This window comes from Haliotis rubra, unplaced genomic scaffold, assembly GCF_003918875.1.
Source record: "Haliotis rubra isolate DU_JTF1 unplaced genomic scaffold, ASM391887v1 Scf63, whole genome shotgun sequence".
Classification (NCBI taxonomy): Eukaryota; Metazoa; Mollusca; class Gastropoda; order Lepetellida; family Haliotidae; genus Haliotis; species Haliotis rubra.
In genome coordinates, this window is record NW_025767335.1 from 2,231,356 (window position 1) to 2,258,965 (window position 27,610).

General features: G+C 41.8%; 1 protein-coding gene across 3 annotated transcripts; it reads left to right on the plus strand.

Annotated features, from left to right (window-relative positions):
* Window positions 1–90: 90 nt before the first annotated feature.
* Window positions 91–27,183, plus strand: LOC124256541 (adenosine deaminase-like protein). 3 transcript variants are annotated; one of them, XR_006892947.1, is made up of 9 exons: window positions 91–218; window positions 5,166–5,302; window positions 12,722–12,782; window positions 13,525–13,821; window positions 15,241–15,321; window positions 15,957–16,095; window positions 16,729–16,829; window positions 19,270–19,557; window positions 26,711–27,183. XR_006892947.1 is itself a non-coding variant. In XM_046690528.1 (8 exons), exons 1-8 carry the CDS (start codon window positions 171–173, stop codon window positions 19,468–19,470), a joined length of 1,065 nt encoding a protein of 354 aa, XP_046546484.1. In that variant the 5' UTR covers window positions 91–170; the 3' UTR covers window positions 19,471–19,563. The 3 variants fall into 3 exon arrangements, 1 of the variants encoding a protein (XP_046546484.1); XM_046690528.1 differs by lacking the exon at window positions 26,711–27,183 and having other exon boundaries at window positions 19,270–19,563; XR_006892948.1 differs by lacking the exons at window positions 91–218; window positions 5,166–5,302 and adding an exon at window positions 7,656–7,792.
* Window positions 27,184–27,610: the final 427 nt, after the last annotated feature.

A 27,610-nucleotide genomic window follows, 5' to 3' on the forward strand; every position in this document is an offset into this window, starting at 1 on the left:
ATTACACAACATGGTGCTAAACGTGAAATGGAAAGAATGCATTCCACTAAAACTATGTAAACTGGTACGCGGTATCCGAAGCGTGCAAGATTGTTGCCCAGTCGGTCCGACTCGCTCTACAGCAACGCTGTGAAAGAAAGTCTGGAAAGAAATGCTGTTTTGAACGAAAAATGTCAGACGAAGGGTTGAGGAAATTTTGTGCAGCTCTGCCAAAAATAGTATGTTATTCTAGACGTATTGGTAAAATTAAACGTTTGTTTGGGTTATAACCCTTGAAGCGCTGAAGGGACCTGATGAAATAAAATTTATCTTGAGCGCACAAGTTAGTATCTTGAGCTAGTATGTTGAGCGCTCAGCTTGGTATCTTCAGATACACTGCTCCATAAGCAGTTCATGTGGAAGCAAGGAGGAGCGGAAACGCTAGCTGATTCATGCTTATTTCAGTCTTGGGTTCCAATACAAACACATAACACATCTTCTTGTCAAAAATCATGGTATAGTATAGTACGCCACTTGGAGCGTATTCTGAGGTGTATGTCCCTCTTTCGCACTAGATACCAGAATTGCTGATGTTACAGTGAGTGAGTTAGTACGGTTTACACCGCTTTTAGCAATATTCTAGCAATATCACAGCGGGGGACACCAGAAATAGGCTGCATACATTGTACCCATGTGGGGAATCAAACCCAGGTGTGACGAGCGGACGCTTTAACCACGAGGCTACCCCACCGCCCCGCTGATGTTACAGACTTTATTGGGGACAACTTCGACGATCTGGACAAAGACATGGTTATCGTTGGATGCACAAAAATGTATCCAATGCGGTTTAATCGTGAAACAGGATACTTTACGGTCGTTGCTTAGAGTGTTGGACCCGGATGGTGTTGAATTTCGCTCAAGACAACGTCTTCATCAATGTTTTTATTCTTTAACTTCCTGTGTTGTTAAAACATGTTAAATAGCTACATACTTATACATAAGGGATTGAAACGGAGGAAGTAAAATGGGGAACATGGTATTTTAGTAAGAAATAAAGTCAGAAATAAAGTTGGTGTATGTGCTATACATGCACATACTAATGGCTCAAATAAATCAGGCGGGTTTTATATGATATAAACTATATGAGTTAAACTGCCATTGTACCCACGTTAGGAAACAGTTACTGATACCAGCAAACCAAGACTACAGACTATAGTTCCCTGAAAGTGGTCGACTTTACTTCTAATACATCAGACATCAGTTTTATAAATAAGATAATTAAGTATAACACTCAATGTTAACATTTTTCATGGTCATGTAATACTATATATACATAATAAAGCCGTAGCACAAAACAAGTTATCCAAGCTTTTACGCTAGTGTTCATAACAATATGTACCAATATAAGAAGCAAGTAAAAACACTATTCATCCCTGCAATAAACTCCTAGTCATGTTTATGTTTTAATTCTTATTATGACATTACACATACCTGGGCCTGCTGTATGTAATAAAACAAAAAGTGGTAAAATCAGATACAAAGAATAGTATTGACAAGCATAAAGATGATGAACGTTTACATGATAAACATTATCAATGTTCATGATAAATTTGCAGACTTTTACATAGTTTCATCATAACCACCTATTTAACTCTGACTTTGCATCGTTTGAAATCTTCCAAAAAGGATATAAGTTTGTATACTTTAGCCAGCAGTCAAGCAAATGTGCGCTCCATTAATGCCATAAGATGCTAAACACGAAGTTGAGCGCTCAAGATATTAACTTGTGCGCACAAGTTCGTATCTTGTGCGCTCAAGATTTTAATTTGTGCGCTCTGCATACTAACTTGTGCCCTCAAGATGTTAACTTGTGCGCTCAAGATAACTAACTTGAGCACTCAATATATTAAATTGTGCGCTCAAGAAAACTTAGTTGAGCGTTCAAGATATTAACTTGTGCGATCAACATACTAACTTGTGCGCTCAAGATGTTAACTTGTTCGCTCAACAAAACTAACTTGTGCGTTTAATATATTAACTTGTGCACTCAACATATTAACTCGTGCGCTCAAGATAGATTTGATTTCATCAGGTACCTTCAGCGCTTCCGTAATAACCAGCCTCAGATTTTGTCCTATTTTCACGACATTCCAATGAAGCAGCACGTCCTCAAATAGCAAGCAAGCAGAAATTAAGTTCTTGAAAGAGTTGTTATTATTTTCAACCTTTGAATTTGTCAAGAATTTACACATGTCAACTTATTTTCAAACCTGTCAATGGAAAATAATTCCTTGAGGTCAGTCAAAAGCATCACAATTATCAGGTTACGAGTTATTTGTAGCTCATGTTATAATACTGATCAGTCATCTAAAGCCATATGTCCTGTCTGCCTGGCCATCATTGGTTCAGCAAAGTATGGCCAAGTATTGCTGGGGCTTATGCCAATTAATTGTCTTGGGTGTCTGTCTTTTGTATCAAAACTTGTGAGCTGGCTGTGATCTGTCGTCTGTCTGCACATCTTCGCAAGCACAATCTCCATGACCCCTATCAGTCGGCTTATAGTCCTCTCCATAGCACTGAAACTGCTTTGTTGAAAGTTCTGAATTACATACAGTGTGTTGTGGACAATGGTGACATTGCTCTTCAAATTCTTCTTGATCTAAGTGCAGCTTTTGACATGATTGATCACTATAACAACCTGTTGACACATCTTGACTCAGAATTTGGAATAAGAGGATAGACACTGAAGTGGATTCAATCCTACAGATAGAACACAGAAAGTAGTCATCAATGGAATTTCATCCAGTCCTGTTTAACTTCAATGCGGCACCCCACAAGGATCGGTTTTGGGACCCACACTGTTCAGTCTTTACACCAGACCTCTTGGCAACATCAGCAGCAAACATATGCATGATCTCCTGCACCACTTGTATGCTGATGATGATCAGCTGTGTACTGGTAATCTTTTTATGCCAAGTCCTTCTGCTGCTGCCATGGCCATCTCCTGAACATCTGATTGTTGTGAAGAAATCAAACTTTGGATGACCAACAATTAACTACAGCTGAACCCCCGGAAAACAGGTCCACTGCAGACGGGTCAGAAATGCCAAATTCACCCTGTTGAGAGTGAACAATTCTACTATACCTCTGTCATCCCATGTGAAAGACCTCAGGGTTGTCAAGCAAATCAGCCACCTCTCTAAAGTCTGCAACCTACAATTAAGGAACATCAGCAAGATCAGACCCTGTCTATCACTAAAGAAGCTCCTTTGTCTGGCATTCCAATGCTACTCGCAAACAACCCCACAGTACCTCTGCGACTTACTTCCATTGCACTGTCCCAGCAGAACCCTTCGGTCTGAAACCAAACATCTGTTTTCTGTGCCAAAAATGAAACTCTCTAGTTTCGGGAAGAAATTGTTCACATATGCTGCAGCCGCTGCCTGGAACAATCATCCCCTTGATGTCCACCAGTGTCAAACCTCTTCTATCAAAACCCATCTTTTCCACCAAGCTTTCTTCTGATAAATCCTGACCGCCTCCGTGGTGTAGTGGTTAGAGCGTCCACCCGGAGAGCGGAAGGTCGCGGGTTCGATCCCCGACCGCGTCATACCAAAAGACGTTAAAATATGGTACTTGTTGGTCCCTGCCTGGCGCTCGGCATTAATGGGTACAACAAGGACTGGTCGGCTCGGAGTCAGTATAATGTGTCTGAGTGGGGTATTCATGCTTCACTGCCGCATGGTATCTCAGTGGGCTAGCACTATAAAACCAGCTTCAGTCTGGGCTAGTACAAGCAGCCGCACATACACATACACATGCATACACTTCGTCATATGAGCTAAATATTCTCAAGTACGACGTAAAACCCAATTTCATCTCACCTCACCTCTGATAAATCCTAACTGTACTGTGAGCATAACATCCAAGTATGGAAAAAGCACAATGCAAACTCACTGTTATTATTATTATTATTATTGGGTGCTGCTCCTTTCCCTGATTTAGTGATCATGTGTGAAGCTGTTGATAGTTCATCCCCACAGAGATATTGCTTGATTATAAGCAGCTAAAACTATTACAGTGTTTGAAATATAAAGTGAAAGGAAAGAGATCTATGTCCACAGATTTATTAAAACCTATTCAGAAAGTGTGAAGAAAGACACAGAAAAGATTCCCAGTTTTAATTAAAAATGTCCCATTTGCACAGAATTTATGGAACTCAGAACTTTAAAATCATCAAATATTTAAATCATGTTTTTGTGCCAAGTTGCTTAATGAGGACACCTAATTTTGATTCTTATATAAATCTCTGATGTCATTACCCTAATATGAAAGTTAACTTTTACATTATCACTATATTCCAATGCCCTTGTTAGATTTGATCACTGCATAATATACTGAAGGGAAAAAATAAAGGATTGTCTCTATTCTCTGACCTATATATATACAATGAGGACACTGATTGTAAGTATGCCCAGATGTTGCCAGACAGTTGCAATAGCATGTCAGGGACATACTCGATGCTGCCTTTCTTTATTTAAACTGAAAACAATGAATCAAGTCTGTTATGTTTGGCGTGATTAAAATCTGAAATTTTATGCAATCCCTCAATTTTTTCTCTCAGTATATATTCCATTCTCTTCCCTCAGAGGTTACTTGTCATATCTTCCTACGAACCTCTGTTCTAATACGGCCATATTTCCCGGTTCTCGTAAAATCCCTTAGCGGCAAAAGATCGCAACATGAATTATCTCCCTTCTTTCTATCCAATCAGAACACGTGTTACATCGACTAACACAAGCAAATGTGAGGCCACAAATATCCCCCATCTGCCGGGGACTTGTGTTGATGTTACACACAAGAAGTTTAATGGCTAGTCAACGAGGGCGATGGAGACGCCACTGATCCGCCATAACATGACTGAGTTCTGTCTAGAAGAAACGTTTAGTTTTCTCGAAGTATACGGAAATTACCAAGGCCTTGCGAATGATCACTTTTGAAACAACGTCGCTGATTGCACAACTAAATCTGATTGCCTCCAATCACGAGTCTTGAACGCTCACACCATGAAAGGGCCGTATTAGAACAGAGGTTACGTAGGAAGATATGACAGGAGTAACCTCTGTGGGAAGAGAATGTATATATTCATGCACAACTACATTGAGACAATATTTTGTGTTCTGCAGGAGCTTCATGCACACCTCAACACCAGTTTCAGCAAAGTGACGCTACAAGCTCTAGTGGACAGGAAGGTCAAACATGACCCGACCTTCACCTCCAACAAGATGACCTTTGATGGGAATGAGACAGCTGGAATAGAAGAGTAGGAAACAGACTTTCATAACTAGTCACATAAAACATAAAGAAACCTCATGCAAGCATGCTGAACCCTAAAGAGATGTAAACCATCTTGATACATGATCAAAACTATATCCATGGTAGAATAAGTTATCACATATCAGCTTGTCAATAAAGGTTTCATTAATATAGACAGGTAATTTCAGAAATGTTATGGTCAACCTTTGTGGAGGACTAAATGTTGCAGGTAGACATACTTCTTTATTATCTCGAAGACAGCATTTCCACTGTACATGCTGCCCCTATCTGACCTACAGCCAATTCACAGCTTCTACCAGTAACGTAATGACAATTTGAATTGTCACCTGTAGGCCTGGTATGATGCAGGGATTTACAGGACACAGACTCCTGCATCCTACATGCTTCAAAATTGACAATGGACGCAGCGAAATTTATTAACGCATCCACAGGGACGCAGAAAAGTTCAAATACTTTTGTAAAAATTCCAATCAAGTAACAATAATTTATCATTGAGTTTGCTACTAGCTGGGTTATGGTATCATTTGCAATTTAATTACTGTAACAATTAATGTGATGATCATGATACACAATACAATAACAGTATTTATAATAATATTTAAGTGCCTGGGACCCCCATTTTGTTGTCCAGGACCCATGAAAATTATAAGCATGAGTCCCAGGGACCCTCAAATGGCTGATGATGGCTGACAGACATCAACATTTTCTGATGTTGATCTTTCCCATTACAGGTAAGTGCTCTCCTTATATATTCATTCTACATCTATCTAATATTTTACTTAATTACTAATCAGGTAATATAATCATCAAGGTAGTTAATTCTGGGTTGTTGATCACATATAATGGAAATACACCACTTATCACTCATTACTAACTTAAACATTGCACTGGCATTTCACGTAAGACAGTGTGTGAGAGGAATAAATTGAATATATTTCATATCATAAAAAACATACTACACCAAGATCACTATTTCACAGATTTCACTGACCTTGTGCCGATTTGTGACGTCGGTAACCTAGTTTTCATTTTGATGGCTACAATATGCAACACCTGAGTAATTAAAAATATTTTGCCTATTTCACTTAATCCATTATTTTATTTATTGAATGTAATACAGACAGTTAATTGTCACCAGTCCGCCTGGTATGACAACCGACAGACATCAACATTTTCTGATGATGATGTTTCTCATTACAGGGATGTAAACAGCTTTTAGAAAAACTCCTTAATATTTGTCTGGGACAATAGGAAGCCTGAACCTGAGACAAAATGGTGCCCAAACAGGGACGGAGTTACCGTATATGAATGTTCAAGCGTAAGACAATGCCTAAGGAAAAGTTTCCTACAGGTGTGGTAGTGGCCGTTCATCCCAAGGGATGGATGGACGAGACTCTCGTGAACCGTTGGGTGGAGGACGTGTGGTCTGCGAGACCAGGAGGAATGAGAGGATGCAACGCACTCTTAGTTTGGGATATGTTTAGGGCCCATTTGTGTCAGTCAGTGAAGACCAGGTTAGTGGAGAAGAAGATGCACCAGGCAGTAATTCCGGGTTGCTGCACATCTATACTACAACCACTGGATGTTTCCCTGAACAAGCCGCTCAAAGGTGAACGAAGGGAAAAGTGGTTGAATGGATGATCAATGGTGAGCACACTTCTCACCAAGTCCAACGCAATGAGGAAGGCTCCACTCCACCGAAGTTGCAAGATGGGCCAGGGACTCGTGGAACCTAACTTCCCACCTTCATGGTTAAGAATTTGTTCTTGAAATGTGGCATTTCAAATGCGATGGACGGAACCGAGGACGATGCTTTGTTTTCGGAATTTCTGACGCCAGAAAACCGAAAAGAAGAAGAAGATGTGCTTATTTGTGACAATCTGGATGATTACTATGATGATACAACCAGCGATTAAGCGGTGACCTGAACTGGCTGGCGAGGACATGACACAGAATTTGATGGGTTTTACGGCCGATGACTTGTGAAAATCTCAGAACTCTCTTTGCAAAAAGTCAGTGTTTATTGTTAGTGGACTATTTTTCTTATTGTCATATATATATAGATGAAATATGGACACTTAAATAATATATTTTGAAACAAAAGTTGACTTCAGTTTTATTTTACCGATGGTACTTTTCTCTAACGGGTTCATATTGTATTGCACAACTAAATCTGATTGCCTCCAATCACGAGTCTTGAAGCAGCTCACACCATGAAAGGGCGTATTATTAGAACAGAGGTTCACGTGGGAAGATATGACAGGAGTAACCTCTGTGGGAAGAAAGAATGTATATATTCATGCACAACTACATTGAGACAATATTTTGTGTTCTGCAGGGCTTCATGCACACCTCAACACCAGTTTCAGCAAAGTGGCGCTTACAAGCTCTAGTGGACAGGAAGGTCAAACATGACCCGACCTTCACCTCCAACAAGATGACCTTTGATGGGGAATGAGACAGCTGGAATAGAAGAGTAGGAAACAGACTTTCATAACTAGTCACATAAAACATAAAGAAACCTCATGCAAGCATGCTGAACCCTAAAGAGATGTAAACCATCTTGATACATGATCAAAACTATATCCATGGTAGAATAAGTTATCACATATCAGCTTGTCAATAAAGGTTTCATTAATATAGACAGGTAATTTCAGAAATGTTATGGTCAACCTTTGTGGAGGACTAAATGTTGCAGGTAGACATACTTCTTTATTATCTCGAAGACAGCATTTCCACTGTACATGCTGCCCCTATCTGACCTACAGCCAATTCACAGCTTCTACCAGTAGCAACGTAATGACAATTTGAATTGTCACCTGTAGGCCTGGTATGATGCAGAGGTTACAGGGACACAGACTCCTGCATCCTCACATGCTTCAAAATTGACAATGGGCCTTGTGAAATTTATTAAGCATCCACAGGGCGCATGAAAAGTTCAAATACTTTTGTAAAAATTCCAATCAAGTAACAATAATTTATCATTGGAGTTTGCTACTAGCTGGGTTATGGTATCATTTGTTGCAATTTAATTTCACTGTAACAATTAATGTGATGATCATGATACACAATACAATAACAGTATTTATAATAATATTTAAGTGCCTGGGACCCCATTTTGTTGTCAGGACCCATGAAAATTATAAGCATGAGTCCCAGGGACCCTCAAATGGCTGATGATGGCTGACAGACATCAACATTTTCTGATGTTGATCTTTCCCATTACAGGTAAGTGCTCTCCTTATATATTCATTCTACATCTATCTAATATTTTTGCTTAATTACTAATCAGGTAATATAATCATCAAGGTAGTTAATTCTGGGTTGTTGATCACATATAATGGAAATACACCACTTATCACTCATTACTAAGCAAACATTGCACTGGCATTTCACGTATAAGACAGTGTGTGAGGAATAAATTGAATATATTTCATATCATAAAAACATACTACACCAAGATCACTATTTCCACAGATTTCACTGACCTTGTGCCGATTTGTGGCGTCGGTAACCCTAGTTTTCATTTTGATGGCTACAATATGCAACACCTGAGTAATTAAAAATATTTTGCCTATTTCACTTAATCCATTATTTTATTTATTGAATGTAATACAGACAGTTAATTGTCACCAGTCCGCCTGGTATGACAACCGACAGACATCAACATTTTCTGATGATGATGTTTCTCATTACAGGGATGTAAACAGCTTTTAGAAAAACTCCTTAATATTTGTCTGGGACAATAGGAAGCCTGAACCTGAGACAAAATGGTGCCCAAACAGGGACGGAGTTACCGTATATGAATGTTCAAGCGTAAGACAATGCCTAAGGAAAAGTTTCCTACAGGTGTGGTAGTGGCCGTTCATCCCAAGGGATGGATGGACGAGACTCTCGTGAACCGTTGGGTGGAGGACGTGTGGTCTGCGAGACCAGGAGGAATGAGAGGATGCAACGCACTCTTAGTTTGGGATATGTTTAGGGCCCATTTGTGTCAGTCAGTGAAGACCAGGTTAGTGGAGAAGAAGATGCACCAGGCAGTAATTCCGGGTTGCTGCACATCTATACTACAACCACTGGATGTTTCCCTGAACAAGCCGTTCAAGGTGAACGTAAGGGAAAAGTGGTCGGAATGGATGATCAATGGTGAGCACACTTTCACCAAGTCCAACGCAATGAGGAAGGCTCCACTCCACGAAGTTGCAAGATGGGCCAGGGACTCGTGGAACGAACTTCCCACCTTCATGGTTAAGAATTTGTTCTTGAAATGTGGCATTTCAAATGCGATGGACGGAACCGAGGACGATGCTTTGTTTTCGGAATTTCTGACGCCAGAAAACCGAAAAGAAGAAGAAGATGTGCTTATTTGTGACAATCTGGATGATTACTATGATGATACAACCAACGAATTAGCGTGGACGGAACTGGCTGGCGAGGACAGTGACACAGAATTTGATGGGTTTACGGCCGATGACTTGTGAAAATCTCAGAACTCTCTTGCAAAAAGTCAGTGTTTATTGTTAGTGGACTATTTTTCTTATTGTCATATATATATAGATGAAATATGGACACTTAAATAATATATTTTGAAACAAAAGTTGACTTCAGTTTTTATTTACCGATGGTACTTTTTCTCTTGGGTTCATATTTCCATACTCACCGATTTCACAAAATGGCATCTCGTTGATGCAAGCAGTGATCGTCGGGATATAAAAAGGAACACAAACACATGTTGCCACAATACACCGGTAATCTTTATTATGTAATATTCTCACCAACACTTACGCTGTATATCCACTTTCCAAATGGTGTCTCGTTGTTGATGCAAGCAGTGATCGTTAAAAAAGGTAAACAAACACTGGTAATCTTTATTATGTAATATTCTCACCAACACTTATGCTGTATATCCACTTTCCAAATGGCGTCTCGTTGTTGATGCAAGCAGTGATCGTTAAAAAAAGGTAAACAAACACCGGTAATCTTTATTATGTAATATTCTCGTAATGGTGTCTCGTCGTTGATGGAACATACTTACCGGGTACCCTGGTCTCTGTTGGCCGCGACCCATCGCGGGGGGCCGGCCTATCCATGAGAGATATGATTTTGACACTGATTTTGAGGGTCAAGTTTGGGGGTCGGCTTATCCATGGGATTGGCTTATAGACGGTCATATACGGTACACAACGTTGATGATGAGCCTGCTTACATGTGCCACAAACAATATATCAACCATATGTTGAACTATGAAACTTTCATCTGTGATATTGAGTGTGATTGACTTTTGACAAGTAGTCATCTTCAGGAAAACTTACGCATAATTGTTTAATAAACACATTGTCACCGATGTCATCCAGACCTGTAGGTCCTAACTGAAGTGTTCTGTGTAAACATTCATTGTACATCCGATTATCTGTCATTGAATGATAAAGCTTCATAAATAAACTTGCTTTAGTTCTATCTTCACACCGTTAGTTGTATTATTCACCTATCATTTTGAGCTAGTATAGTTACATCTGCAGTTCATACTTTTAGTTCATGTGCTGATAGTATATAGATTAGCATTTAGTTTTAGTTAAGTTTGTTAGATTTAGTTTTATTGTCTTAAGCTCATAGTCTTTTAAAGGACAATGTTTAGTTTAGTGTTGTCATCGCTCTTGGTCGTTTGCCATTCATTATTGTTCATATCATGTGCATGTGTGTTTGAGAATTTTTCCATCACATACACTTGCACCAGTAAGGATCTTTCTCATTACAGGTAAGCACTGTCCTTTCATTCTACATCCATCTCTAATTGCTGGTAGAATAATGAAATCTAATATGTCACTTAATTACTAATCAGGTAATGTAATCATCAACGCAGTAAGTGTTTGGTTATTGATCATGTATAATGTAAATATCCCACTAACTTAGGACCTGATATAGGAAACACCCACGTAACTAACATGGGACCTGATATAGGAAACACCCACGTAACTAGCATGGGACCTGATATAGGAAACACCCACGTAACTAACATGGGACCTGATATACGAAACACCCATGTAACTAACATGGGACCTGATATAGGAAACACCCACATAACTAACATGGGACCTGATATAGGAAACATCCATGTAACTAACATGGGACCTGATATAGGAAACACCCAATGCGTAACTAACATGGGACCTGATATAGGATACACCGCGTAACTAACATGGGACCTGATATAGGATACACCCGCGTAACTAACGTGAGTCCTGATATAGGAAACACCAACGTACCGACGTAACTAACATGGGACCTGATATAGGAAACACCCACGTAACTAACATGGGACCTGATATAGGAAACACCCATGTAACTAACATTGGACCAGATATAGGAAACACCCATGTAACTAACATGGGACCTGATATAGGAAACACCCACGTAACTAACATGGGACCTGATATAGGAAACACCCACGTAACTAACATGGGACCTGATATAGGAAACACCCAGGTAGCTAACATGGGACCTGATATAGGAAACACCCACGTAACTAACATGGGACCTGATATAGGAAACAACCATGTAACTAACATGGGACCTGATATAGGAAACACCCACGTAACTAACATGGGACCTGATATAGGAAACACCCAGGTAACTAACATGGGACCTGATATAGGAAACACCCACGTAACTAACATGGGACCTGATATAGGAAACACCCACGTAACTAACATGGGACCTGATATAGGAAACACCCACGTACCGACGTAACTAACATGGGACCTGATATAGGAAACACCCACGTAACTAACATGGGACCGGATATAGGAAACACCCATGTAACTAACATTGGACCAGATATAGGAAACACCCACGTAACTAACATGGGACCTGATATAGGAAACACCCACGTAACTAACATGGGACCTGATATAGGAAACACCCATGTAACTAACATGGGACCTGATATGTTATCAACTTTTCCTGATGTTTATCTTTCTGAATGCAGACAAATAAACAGCTTTTAAAAACCCTGTCTTCTTAATATTTCTCTGGGACAATAGGAAGCTTGAACTGTGACAAAAATATGACGCTAACTTGTCAACATGATATGTGATTCTATCTCTTATTTGACCTGTTCATTGAGTTTTGGTACCTCCGTTCTCACTGGCATTTAGTTTTTTAATGAAAATTGAATTAGTTCCAGCAATACCAACAGTGCAGGACAAGCTTGCCCTTTCCACAAACATCTGGTGTCATAGTAATCCATTCATGTAATTTCCATCTCTAGTTTGGCATCATGCCACATAGAAACTGGTTCGTCAGATATCCGAAACTGACTATCCTCTGATATTTTGAATTCACAATTAATTAAAACAGTCACATGTGTTCCGTGCAGTATGTTGTAATCACTTTGTTTACTTTCCAGATCATTCAACATTTTTAAACAAATCCACATGATATGCAATGACGCTCACGCCATCTACACTGTAAGTACTAGCAATAACCATTGGATTCTCCCTTCTCGTAATAATTGTTGTCAACAAGATACAGATTCACCTGCAATCAGTCATCTCCACAGCAGCTTGAGCTGGAATTTGAGCTTTAATATTTCCAGGTTTTAACAAACCTGTATAGAAAGGGCAGAGTTTTTATTCATTATAGCTGATTTTCTGACATCAAAGGGGCGATGGCGTAGCCTAGTGGTTAAGGCGTTCGCTCATCACGCTGCAGGCTTGGGTTCGGTTCCCCACATTGGTGCTATGTGTGAAGCCCATTTCTGGTGTTCCCCGCCGTGATATTGCTGGAATACTGCTCAAAGCGGCTTAAAACTAAACTCACTCACTCGCTCACTCCGAATCAAATTGTTCTTGTTTTCTTCCTTTCATGCCATCTTTTGGTATGATGTGTCTTGTGATCAAATCTCCAATCTTTCCCTCTCTGGGCATACACTCTGTATCCATGAGATCACCAGTTCATGATAGCAACAAGGACTGGTCGGCTCGAGGTCCGTATAATGTGTCTGAGTAGGGTATTCATGCTTTACTGCAGCAAGGTATCTCACTGAGCTAGCACTATAAAACAAGCTTCAGTCGGGGCTAGTACAAGCAGCCACACATACACGCATGCACATCGTAGTCATATGACCGAAATATTCTCAAGTACGACGTTAAACCCCATTTCTCCTCACCTCTCTGTTCCTTGTCATGAATAACATTGATCTGCCCTCAGCTGACCCATGACATCATACATGAGTTTGCTGAGGACAACGTGAAGTACCTGGAGCTCCGCTCAACCCCAAAGACAATCCCAGAGACTGGACTGACCCCCGAGGTGTATCTGGACTGTATGTTGAGGGCTGTGCGTGAGTGTGAAGAGGGAGGGGTGGACACCATTGTGAGGATACTCCCCTCCATTGACCGCAGGAATGGGGTGGACGTGGCGTACAAGACTGTGGACCTGGCCCACAAATATGCCCAGTCATCCAATGGTGTTGTGTGCGGGATCGACTTTAGTGGAGACCCATTGGTAAGTCTTCTGTAATGAGATAAGTTGCTTGGTTGTTTAATATCACACTTAGGAGATAAACATCATGTGTTGGCCAATTTCCGGGTGTTATTGAGTATTTGAAGCACGGGAATTCATTTGGAACCAACGGCGTCAGCCAGAGGTTTCAAATGAAATATTCCCGTGCTTCAGATACTCAATAACACCCGGAAATTGGCCAACACATGATGTTTATCGACATTGTAAACACAAAATTAAACCAAAAGGTCCACACACGTTTTTGTGTCTGCACGGGTACAGCAGTGAAATGTCATCAGCCGGATGTTCGGCTGTCTCCCGTGGTAGCATCTGGACCTGCTCATTTGTGACGTCATTCGGACTTTACGTCACAATATGATTTTAATGACGTCATCACAGCTGACGACGTAACAATACAATTGTGTGAGCAATGTTTGTATGTATTAATACGCAGTGAATTTCCGGGAATCGAATACCATTTGATCACGTTTTTCAACCAATCAGATGAAAGAACATAGTGACTTTTGGTTTACAATCAGCAATATTCCAGCTATATGACGGCTGTTTTCAAATAATGAAGTTCAGACCAGACAATACAGTGATCACCAGCATACGCATCGATATACGTAATTGGGATATGATGACGTGTCAACCAAGTCAGCGGATCCCGTTAGTCGTCTCTTATGTATGACAAGCATGGGCTACTGAAGACCAATTCTAACCAGGATCTTCAAGGTCATTCTAACCCAGATCTTCATGGGTCTTAATTAGATAACCACATGTCAAGGTGGAATATGTCCGATGTACCTCATGCGTGTTAGAAGAGGTTTCTGTTGCAAACAGGATTTATCTTGGCCATGGTATCAAATGTGTAACTGGTGAGCATCTGGTTTAAACAGTCTGAATTGATTGTACGCAACAATGCTTATTCTATAAACCATTGGTTTCCACAATGGCGTGACTTATAATTCTTAAATATATTGTACATTGCAATGAAAATATATGAGGGTTTTTTTTAGAAATTGTGACATTTCAAATCAGTGAATGATTCATTTTTAGTTCATGTAGAATGTGCTGTGTACTCTTTCTGTGGCCCAACCATGGATGCATTATGTGTCATGCAAAACGCTGTAATGATGTTTCATGTGCAACATTTTTGGTGAAAAATTTAATGATCTGTTGACCAGTGTCACTATTCTAGAGTAATGAAATACAGTGCTGTGGAGAACTAATTTGAGTAGTACTGCATTAATTATGTTCAAATCCAGAGAATAATAGTCTTGATTATCAGCCAAAACAAATTCCACTGGACATTTATGGAAAAATATTGGAGAAAAATATATGAATATATGACAAAAAATCAGTGATGACACAATTAAATGTGGAAAGGGTAGCCATTATGTAAGTTGTTTCTTGTCACAGGTTGGAGATGCTGCAGACTATATCCCTGTCTTCCAGTATGCTCACAGCAAGGGGCTGAAGCTGGCTTTACATCTAGCTGAGGTGAGTCAACACAGCTTATGGTATACATAGGCTCCTGTATCAGAAGACCAGTCAGTTAAATCTATTACATCTGACAGGCATTAACATACCGTATATTACCGTCTATAAGCCGAATTTTGATGACCAAAAAAAGCAGTCTGTAGAAGGGGGTCATCTTATCCATGGGTTATGCTTTCGTCAAACTTTTTTCCAGGGGTAAGAAAACAACATCGTATCACTTCGCGTGAACAAACGACAGAAGACGACTTTGTCAGTAGAGACGTCAAATTTGCAATTAAACATGTTGAAAGATGTCAAATTGTTCAGTGTTAGTTCTGGCAGTGTTGTTTGTCATGTAAATCTTTGTCAACACAGATTGGGTTTGGTATGGTTTGTGTTTCACGTCACACTCAGCAATATTCTAGCTATATGGCGGCGGTCTGTAAATAATTGAATCTGGACCAGACAATCCAGTGATCAAGAGCATGACCATCGATCTACACAATAGGGATACAATGACATGTGTCAACCAAGTCAGGAGCCTGACCACCCGATCCCCTTAGTCGCCTCTTACGACAAATATGGATCTTCACAGGTATTGTCAACACAGACCCGACATAATCCCAGTTTCTATACTTAAGTCTGATTCGGTGTAGATTGCCAGCTTCAAGGAGACCTATGAAGTTATCAAGGGCACTACTGTTGGAAGGATAGGTCATGGGACGTTTCTGCATCAGTGTCCCGAAGACTACAAGGACCTAACACAATGTGTTCTACAACAACGCATCCCCATTGGTGAGTGTTGTCCAGTACGAGCACTCCTTGCCATCACTGAGGGTAATGGTAGCCTAGCTATCACAAGTAACAACACAATGCCCTTGGGGTTACCAGTTTTAAACATAGATAATATTTAAAAGCTGTTGATTATACCTAACTTTCAGTTCAGTGGAAACTGACAGACATGTAGTTATTTCTGGAAACTCTGGGTAACCTCTGATCTGCTTCTCCCTACTTCAAATCTAGGGATTGCAGTGGGGTAGACCAGTGATTAAAGCGTTCCTTCATCATACCAAAGCCTGGGTACAATGTGTGAAGCCCATTTCTGGTGTCCCCTGCTGTGACATTGCAGGAATAATGCTGGAATATTGCTAAAAGCGGCGAAAAACCCAACTCACTCCCTCCCTCACTCACTCACACTCCAAATTTAGGGTGATTAAAGGGCACTTTTGCTTCTCTTGGGTCCAGTCTGTTGGGTATTCTTACTCCAATATGAAGCTCATATCTGGAATCCCCTTGATAACTTGACAACGATACAAGAATCTGAATCCAAATGTCGTAATCACAAAAAAAAAGCTGTTTGTCAATATTGTAGTTCCCAGCTTCTAAAATGCCACTCAAAGTAGTCTTCTTTCACTGACTGTGTTCCAGAAACATGTATGACCTCCAACTTGAAGGCTCAGACAGTGTCGGACTACAGCTCACACCACCTGGAGTACTGGTACAACAAGCAACACCCAGTCATTATCTGTGTAAGTTACCTCTACTACTATCAAGGTTGATTGTCATCCTTAAGATCCTGTCTTTGAACTCAAGAATAATGGTTTGTACGTCAAAGAAGCTTGGTATTCAACCATCATGATGGCAGGGCTTCCCTCTTGAAAGATCGTGGGGCGGGATCGGAAGACCCGGGTTCGAATCCCCACATGGGTACCTTGTGTGAAGCCCATTTCTGGTGTCCCCCGCCGTGATGTTGCTGGAATATTGCTAAAAGTGGCGTAAAACCAAACTCACTCACTCACTCACTCTTGAAAGATCGTAAGTGACCTCTTTGTAAGGACACAGTGATGTCATATTCTAAAGTAAGATATTTTTACTAAAACTCCCTTTCTGCATATGTGTTAAATCTTACAGATGCAGGGTTTGTGACTGGAACACTCAGATTACCCCGCAGTTTAACCGAAACTTCAGTATCGCAAAGGCCGTTTTTGCGAAGGCTGACTGTACTTGGTTTGATAGACTATTTTATGACAGTGCATGACTGGAACACTCAGATTACCCCGCAGTTTAACCGAAACTTCAGTATCGCAAAGGCCGTTTTTGCGAAGGCTGACTGTACTTGGTTTGATAGACTATTTTATGACAGTGCATGACTGGAACACTCAGATTACCCGCCCAGTTCTTGAAACTTCAGTATCGCATAAAGGCGTTTTTGCGAAGGCTGACTGTACTTTGGTTTGATAGACTATTTTATGACAGTGCATGACTGGAACACTCAGATTACCCGCGAAGTTTAACCGAAACTTCAGTATCATAAAGGCCGTTTTCGCGAAGGCTGACTGTACTTGGTTTGATAGACTATTTTATGACAGTGCATGACTGGAACACTCAGATTACCCGCGGTTTAACGAAACTTCAGTATCGCCAAAGGCGTTTTCGCGAAGGCTGACTGTACTTGGTTTGATAGACTATTTTATGACAGTGCATGACTGGAACACTCAGATTACCCGCAGTTTAACCGAAACTTCAGTATCGCGAAAGGCGTTTTGCGAAGGCTGACTGTACTTGGTTTGATAGACTATTTTATGACAGTGCATGACTGGAACACTCAGATTACCCCGCAGTTTAACCGAAACTTCAGTATCGCAAAGGCCGTTTTTGCGAAGGCTGACTGTACTTGGTTTGATAGACTATTTTATGACAGTGCATGACTGGAACACTCAGATTACCCCGCGGTTTAACCGAAACTTCAGTATCGCAAAGGCCGTTTTTGCGAAGGCTGACTGTACTTGGTTTGATAGACTATTTTATGACAGTGCATGACTGGAACACTCAGATTACCCGCGCAGTTTAACCGAAACTTCAGTATCGCATAAAGGCGTTTTATGCGAAGGCTGACTGTACTTGGTTTGATAGACTATTTTATGACAGTGCATGACTGGAACACTCAGATTACCCCGCAGTTTAACCGAAACTTCAGTATCGCAAAGGCCGTTTTTGCGAAGGCTGACTGTACTTGGTTTGATAGACTATTTTATGACAGTGCATGACTGGAACACTCAGATTACCCCGCGGTTTAACCGAAACTTCAGTATCGCAAAGGCCGTTTTCGCGAAGGCTGACTAATACTTGGTTTGATAGACTATTTTATGACAGTGCATGACTGGAACACTCAGATTACCCGCGGTTTAACCGAAACTTCAGTATCGCCAAAGGCGTTTTCGCGAAGGCTGACTGTACTTGGTTTGATAGACTATTTTATGACAGTGCATGACTGGAACACTCAGATTACCCAGCGGTTTAACGAAACTTCAGTATCGCCAAAGGCGTTTTGCGAAGGCTGACTGTACTTGGTTTGATAGACTATTTTATGACAGTGCATGACTGGAACACTCAGATTACCCGCAGTTTAACGAAACTTCAGTATCGCAAAAGGCGTTTTTGCGAAGGCTGACTGTACTTGGTTTGATAGACTATTTTATGACAGTGCATGACTGGAACACTCAGATTACCCCGCGGTTTAACCGAAACTTCAGTATCGCAAAGGCCGTTTTTGCGAAGGCTGACTGTACTTGGTTTGATAGACTATTTTATGACAGTGCATGACTGGAACACTCAGATTACCCAGCGGTTTAACCCGAAACTTCAGTATCGCAAAGGCCGTTTTTGCGAAGGCTGACTGTACTTGGTTTGATAGACTATTTTATGACAGTGCATGACTGGAACACTCAGATTACCCCGCGGTTTAACCGAAACTTCAGTATCGCAAAGGCCGTTTTTGCGAAGGATGACTGTACTTGGTTTGATAGACTATTTTATGACAGTGCATGACTGGAACACTCAGATTACCCCGCCATTTAACCAAACCCACGGTATCTCAAATTGCGAGGGATGATTCTACTTGGTTTTATAGACATTTGTATGACAATAGACAGTTGAATGCTAAAACTTCTTCTCCTTCATTTATTGTAGACTGACGGGAAGGGTGTGTACCAGACCACAGTCACGGAGGAATACCTACATGCAGCACAAGCATTTGGACTGACACGCCTCCAGTTGTGGCAGCTCTCACTTCAGTCAATAGACCATATATTTGCAGATGAAGCAACTAAACAGACTCTCAGACAAAAGTGGAGCTCTATCAAACCATCCTTGGACTTCCAGGACGAGTGAGGGAAAAGCAGCTTATGTCTTCACATGCCTTTCTATGAATTCATTTCACTGAGAAATGCCAGCTATAATGATATTAAACTAGTCAGTCCTGGGCCCACTTGCACAGAGCAATCTTAGTTACAATCAATCTTAGGGCCTTACAATCAACTTTACAATCACCATACAATTGCCCTAATCCACTTGCACAAAGCCGATCTTAGAGCGATTGTAAGACCGTATGGATTTAAGATCCCGATCTTAGCTAAGATCGCACTCTTCAACGGTGGAGGTGCGAATTTCTTAAACTCGACTCCTGTCTACAGTTGTCTGCAAGTGCGCATAGCATACTGCGCAAATAGAGAGTGATACTGGTCCCAGCACACAATACATACCTCCCTCAATCGCACCTTGCAGAATTTTCATGACAAACATTCCAAGAAATCTTGAAGGAACCGACACGTGGGCGATAGCATATATTTTTTCTACATTTTAACTGTCTTGATTTATGAATTGAGAATGTGATATTTCAACCACGGAAATACCTACCCATGTTTTATGAAAATATTGAACTGCGAAAAATACATTCATAAATTTGGGTCTAGATTTAGTGACTTAATAATTATGAAAATTATAATAATATATCAAAATATCGACAATATTTACTTATGATATAACACCTAAATGCATGATTTGCCACTGGTTGTCAATGAGACATTGTTTAATGCACAGCTGGTTTTTTTTTTTCCTTTTTGTTTTTTGTGTATGTAAAATCAAAATATACCCTAGAAGTATTGGTTTTCTCACAATATAACCAGAAAATGTAATATGGCTACAGAAGTGTTGTAAAGAATTCATGACAGGGAAATCACGAATATCAAATAATATATCGAGAGAGCAGTTGTTAAATTTTTTCCTTATCCTGACTCATGCTCTTTTGCTTGTCCCCTTCCTCTTGCGAACATAGTGGAACACTTGTATCTCCTTAATTGAAGCTCCTTCAATGTAAAATCACTAATTGGTACTCACCCACGAGTTACCTCCCCTGCCGTGGCGGGAACAGGTGTCGCCACCCTCTGGCCTCATGCTTCACTCTCTCCTTCTTAGCCCAGTGAGCAGGATGTGAAGCGCCTGTGTCTCCTTACACACTATATCCTTTGGTTTTCTTAGTTAGTTACCTTTTATAGTTTACTATAAAGGTATAGCTAGTATCCTTCAGTTATTTGCGTTAATAATTAATCATTATTTCTACTGTTTATTCCGTGAGTTAAGTGATTGTTCAGCTAGTTTTACATTGATGAAAAACTGTACTATTTGTAGATTACGTTTTCGCTCGCGGATCGCATGTGGTATGCCCTAGTTGTACTCGCCTTGTGCGTTTGACTCCGTTGCAGTTACTGCATAAATTTAACCAATTCTGCCTTTGATAAATACCATCTTTGCGTCTTGAGGCGTGTTGCAGATAGAGTCCGCGCAAACTAGGTGTAGACATGGCGATCGTCCGGATTGCCCATCCAGTCAACTGCTGTCGAGTGATCCCCTCCGTCTGGTGTTCTGCTTGAGACCCCATCGGAAGGGGCGTGGGATGCAGTCCGTCACCTCTAAGAAGCGACCGGCCTCTCCAGACATCCAGTCGCGCGCAGACAAAGTCAAGAGGGCCTCAGCGTCTTCTCAGCGCAGACCGTACCCCAGGGCAGCGTCTTCCTCAAAGGGAAATCACGAAGTCATCGAGAACTTTCTCAGGCGAGATCGTTCCAGCAGCAGAATTGGGCCTCACGATGACCAGCCGATCATCATACCGACATGCATACAAGAAGCGACCAGTGACAGCGACAGTGGCGTCAGCAGAGATCAACAAGCAGCCTGATGCCTCTACACTGATGTCAGGCGAGATGCGGCTGAGGCCCCACCGCTAACACAGCAGAAAGGGCACCATCTACTCGTCGCAGATCATCCCAAAGCGATCTTATGAAACAGATCATGATTATGATGGAAGGCCACTATAGACTGGAGAAGCAGCCATCCCAGGGTCGAGCCAGCGAAGGCTCCAGCGTGAACAGCACCCAGGGGCACCATCTGTCAGCGTAGCAGCCCGCGACAATGCAGCCAGCGAAGGAAGTCACAGACCACCTCGGCGAAGGACCCAGATGTACAGCCAGCGAAGGCCTTAGCGGCGGGAAGAATCATCACCTTCTTGGCGTCATACTCAGATATGGAATCTGATCGCAGACCACCGCAAGCCTTGGCGAAGGTCATATCATCGTTCCCCAGGACCCGGACATCTGAAGCTGAAGAAGCGAAGCGTTGAAGGACACCTGAACCCAGATCGTCTTCATCTAAAAGATCAGCAAGGGACTACACAAGAGCTTAGCGAAGCTATCAGTCCCCTCATAGATCGCCAAGAAGGTCAACCTATCGATATAGATCACCAAGGCGATCACCTCGCCCGATCACCGCGTCGATCACCTCACAGGTCTGCACATAAGCCTACAACTAGATCTCCACAAGCGTCAAGCGATATAGAGATAGAGCCACACAGCCCTACATCAGAAGAGCAACAACCTCTTATCTATGATGATGGAATGGAAGATGATGGAGGAATTATTTTCTCAGATGCAGAGATAAGATATTGGATGGTCAATAATCTAGATCTCTCATCACCTTCAAAGTGGCAATAAAGAGCAGACTTATCTGATGAAAGAAGATGGCGCAGATGCTATTACACTACCCCAATCGACCCGATTGCGGCGGTACCTCAGAACCTAGATACAGCATTTAACAAAGCCACAAAGGTTCAGGCGCCACATCTGCCAAATTTCAGAAGCCAAGAAGTTCTCCCGCATAATATGGAACCCTTCTTCAAAGCGCCAAGACATCGATGAGAACTATAAGCTGATCTCCGATGCCAAGAACAAGTACTACAAGATTGATGATGGAAATTGGTTCAGATAGAAACCATGGCGCCAGTATGTTCTTCGGTCTAAATAGATCTAGAACAATAAATGAGACACTTATCTCCAGATTTGAACCACGACCTCTGAAGATGACAGAATGATTTACTTTCGGCCCTACTGATGCAAAGAAGGACCAGCAGTTTTAACAGATCATCTGGCGTCTGTCTCAGCAGCACTGACCTTAGCTCGTCGTCAAGGCCTCCTAGCTTCCTGCAACTGGGGTGAGAACTTTACAGCTCCACTATATACAGCCCGTGGTCTTCCCCATCCATATTTGGCGGAGGAATAGACACAGTCTCAAAGAAGTCACCAAGGATTCTAGAGAAGTCCTGATGATTAAATCGATGGACCGCTAGCCAGTGTCATTCGACAGACTTCACAAAGATACTCAGGGAGATCTAAATTCACGGGCCTACAAAGAGCTAGAGACAGGAAGATTGCCAGTTCAGGGGAAGAGATTCTTTTAAATTAAGCCCATATGGCAACTATAGAGGAGGGTCAGGGCGAGGCAGGACACCCAGAGGTTCCCGCAACTATAAGCGCTGAAAGACAGGTTGAGCGACTGGAGTCTTCCACCCCAGCCGTTCCAGTACAACCGTCACAAGTGGGTGGGCGTCTTCAACTACACTGGGAAAACTGGGGAATACTTCAAGACACCTATGTCTCCAACATTCTTCAGCAGCAGTTTCAGTATCCCACTACAGGCCAAGCCTCCACTAACAGTCAACCCTCACAAGTTCGAGGTAGAGGCACAACAACTACTAAAGTTAAAGAGGCGGTTACATTACTCCTAACCAAGCAGGCCATAGAAGTAATAGAGCAAGGAAACATCGAACCAGGTTTCTACTCCCCAGTTTTCCTAGTACCCAAGAAGAACTCCAAGGAGAAATACAGACTCATTTACAACATGAGCTTATTCAACAAGACTTACTTAAACAAACCACCCAGGTTCACTATGATACATCTACGCAGCTACGGACAGATGATTAAGCCCCATGGACTACATGGGCAGTATAGATCTACAAGATGCTTATCTGCACATCCCAATACATCCCGAATCCAGGAAATACCAGCCGGTTTCGCTAGGCGGGTTACATTACCAGTGGAAAGTACTCCCATTGAATAGCATCAGCCCCATGGTTATTCCGAGGGATAGCGAAACCGATTGTTATCTATCTACATCGTCAAAGGGCTCGCGCAGTGCGTTCTTCCTCGACTGACGGGATACAAGTAGATCAAGATCCACAGCATCTCAAACTACAGTTAAACTACATCATAAAGCTACTAACACAGCTGGGATGGTTAGTAAACTTACACAAGTCGGACCTAGTACCATCGCCAAGATCTGCAATTCCTAGGAATCCGATTTATCACCAATCTCAACCGTATAGTGGTACCAGAAGACCGTTGGCTCAAGATCAACAGATCATTCCACCAGCTCTACTGTCACGCTACCGCCGACAATGGCAGAGCTTACTAGGTCTTCTAACATCAGCCCAAGACTTGACAGTCATAGGCAGATTACAGTTCGTCCGTTACAGGTCTTCGTCAATACACATCTCGGCGACCTACAACCATTCAGTCTACCGATACATCTCAGACCTCATCTATTATGGTGGACAAAGAAATCGAATGTCTGCGAAGGGATTTGTTTAGCAGAGCAGGAATTCAAGACCCATCTATATGTAGGCAGCGTGGCTCCAAGGTTGGGGAGCTCATCTCTCCAACCGGACGACATCAGGGTTATGGACTCAGCTAGAAAGCAAACTCCACATAAGCGCATTAGAGATGAAAGCTGTAATCAGCGCCATAAGACATTGGAGCAACATTCTACAGAATCGCACCTGATGATACATACCGACAACTTCGACAGTGGCGTTTTATGTGAACAGACAAGGCTCAGCGAGATCGCCCGAACCTTTTGAATTTAACCTTTCAACTGTTGAATTAATCCAAGATCTAAATCTACATGTCAAAGCATGCCACATTTCCGGGCCAGGAATATACTAGCAGGCGCTCTCTCGGCCACATCTACCGTCGCCCGACAGAATGGATGCTCAATACAGAGATATTTGCACAGATAATCAAGCAAATAGGGGGCCGCTAGTAGATCTATTAAGCCACAAGGTTCAACAATCAACTACCGACATTACGTGTCACCAGTGCCAGACCCACAAGCATGGGCAACAGGCGGCTCTAAGCATTTCATGGGAAGGCCTCAATGCGTGCAGCGTTCCGCCCCAGCAATAATACCTCTAGTATTACAGAAAATCAACCAAGCGCCAGAGCCTACAACTCACTTTGGTGCAGCCCTATTGGCCGGCCAGAGCGTGGTTTCCGCCTTAATACAAGATATCGGTCAACCCGGCACTAGAACTACCCAAAGTGGCGCAAACCTGTTAATACATCCTCACACCAAACAGGTGCACAGAAACCCAGAAGTATTCAAACTTCGCGTATGGACTGTATTAAAATGTGTTTAAACAAGAGAGGATATTCTACCAGAGGCAAAAGCGGTCACGCTTGCATACGATACTCAGCGCGGCAATGCGATGACAAGTGGCAAAGTTTGAAAATTATGCAACAAACAAAGGGTTTTACAGCGAGATGCTCACGCATCCTCAAGTGGCAGACTATTTGTGTTACTTACGGCAAAACAAACATTTAAAAGGCTCGACATTGTCAACATATCTTGCAGCTTAGTTCTGTGATTTCTATGAGAGCGGGTGTTAAATTAACAAGAACACCAGAGTTACTGGCCTTACTACGTGCTTTCGATTGGAGGACCAAAGCGGAAATTCCGCCCAGCTTGGGATCTGAATGTAGTTTCACGACACCTCACAAGTGAGGATTACGAACCATTGGAATCGACAGCGTTTGAATTTCTCTCACAGAAAACAGTCTTCCTGTTATAAGCTAGCCACGGCAGCCAGAATATCTGAAATTCATGCTCTAGATTATGAGAGGATACAGTTTGATGAAAATCAAAGACAAGCACCTGGGATTAAGATGGGATTTCATCGCTAAAATCAACTACCAGGTCAACCAGACAGGTTATTTCACATCCCTGCGCTATCCTCAATTCTTGGATCTCAAGATACATTGGACTTATCTCTATGCCCAGTACGAGAGCTCTCATAATCTATTTCGTGGATTTCCAAAACAAAGGCGAAGATCGGCTCAGAAGATTGTTCATCCGTTATAAGCCTACAAATCAGACAGAAGTCTCTCGTACCACCATATCAATATGGATAAGAACTGTCATTTTCTGGCCTATAAGGCAGCAGGACTGGACCCTCCAACAGCATCAAATCCCCATGAAATCAGGGCATTGGCATCCACCCTCGCCCTTCATGGTAACTGTTCATTGAATACAATTATGGAAGGATGCTTTTGGAAATCTAACATGGTGTTTGCTAATCACTATCTCAGAGATATCACCACGAGGGCGTCTCTGGCATTCATCATTTCGGTCCTTTGGTCCTCGGCTCAGCAATTGACAGTCCCTCGTGGCGTTAATATTCACTTACGAGATTATTAGATATATGATACATATATTCACTAGCTTATAACTCCATGGAGTTCTAGGGCTATGTACATATTTAGCTTAGGTTATTCAACCTTAAGCTCATACTGAGTTATATTCAGTGTACAGCTACGTTAGAGTAGCAGTTTATATATATATATTGATATATCAGTATATTAGTAAGGTAATACCCCACTTATAGTGTATATATCTATGGATTATTATAAGGAAATATCCTAAGTCTCAATGCCTTATGAAGTTCCCATGAAGTTATTACAATATCACTTACTTAAATCACTAATTAATCCAAAGTATTCTGTTTACCCACCACCTCTCCGATTGGATTCTACAAACAAAGAGCATGAGTCAGGATAAGGAAAAATATGTAATTTTCTGAGTAAAATTGATATTTTATACTTATCCTGACTCATGAATTAACCCTCCATCCTCCCCACATAACACTTTGGATTTCCCTGTAAATTCAAGTGTTGGGCTCGCAAAATCAGGAGAGAGTGAAGCATGAGGCCAGAGGGTGGCGACACCTGTTCAGCTTCTACGGCAGGGGAGGTAACTTCGTGGGTGAGTACCAATTAGTGATTTTACATTGAAGGAGCTTCAATTAAGGAGATACAAGTGTTCCACTATGTTAAGCAAGAGGAAGGGACAAGCAAAGAGCATGAGTCAGGATAAGTATAAAATATCAATTTTACTCAGAAAATTACATGATCGCGATCTTAAGGATTTACAATAATTGTAGCGCTAAGATCGTTCTGTGCAAGTGGGCCCTGGACATGCTGGAGCACAATCACTAATGAACATAAAAGGAGCCATACACTGAAGGCCATTGAAGGTACCAAGTATTCATGGCTGTTGGAGCCATACATTGGAGGCTGTTCAAGGTGTCAATCACTGAAGGCCGCGGTCAACTGTAAAATCAAGCTTTAAATATAGTGGTTACTCATTTCAGTCATACAGCACTGATATTGGTGAGGGGCGGTGGGGTAGCCTAATGGTTAAAGCTTTGGCTCGTCACGCCGAAGACCCAGATTTGAATCCCCACATGGGCACAATGTGTGAAGCCCATTTCTGGTATCCCCGCCGTGATGTTGCTGGAATATTGCTAAAAACGGCGTAAAACCAAACTCAGTCAGTCAGTGATATTGGTGAACTGAGATTAACATGACCACCATAAACATGTTACTCAGAGGTGCTATTTGGAAATAAACATGAGGCAATCATTCCTTTACCTATAATACAGCAGTGTGGTCTGTACTGAGTTGAGTGTGGCTGGTGAATACTGCTTGAGACTCCGTATTGGTAATATATTGGCTTGTAGGGTCAGTCCCAGGGGGAAAGACAGCTTTGCTTTCATTCTACTCATCCTCACCCGCCTTGGCTCTGTCTTGTTGTCCCTTGCATCTAATCCTTCATGTTTCTTTCCCTCACTTCCCTTCATTGCTATGACTGTCCTGAATTTCTTTCTCTCCTTTCCCTTGCCTCTCTACATTTGTCCTCAACTGCCTTCCTCTGGATTTCACGGGGCAGTGGGGTAGCCTAGTTGTTAAAGCGTTCGCTCGTCACGGCGAAGACCCTGGTTCGATTCCCCACATGGGTACAAAGTATGAAGCCCATTTCCGGTGTACCCGCCGTGATATTGCTGGAATATTGCTAAAAGCGGCGTAAA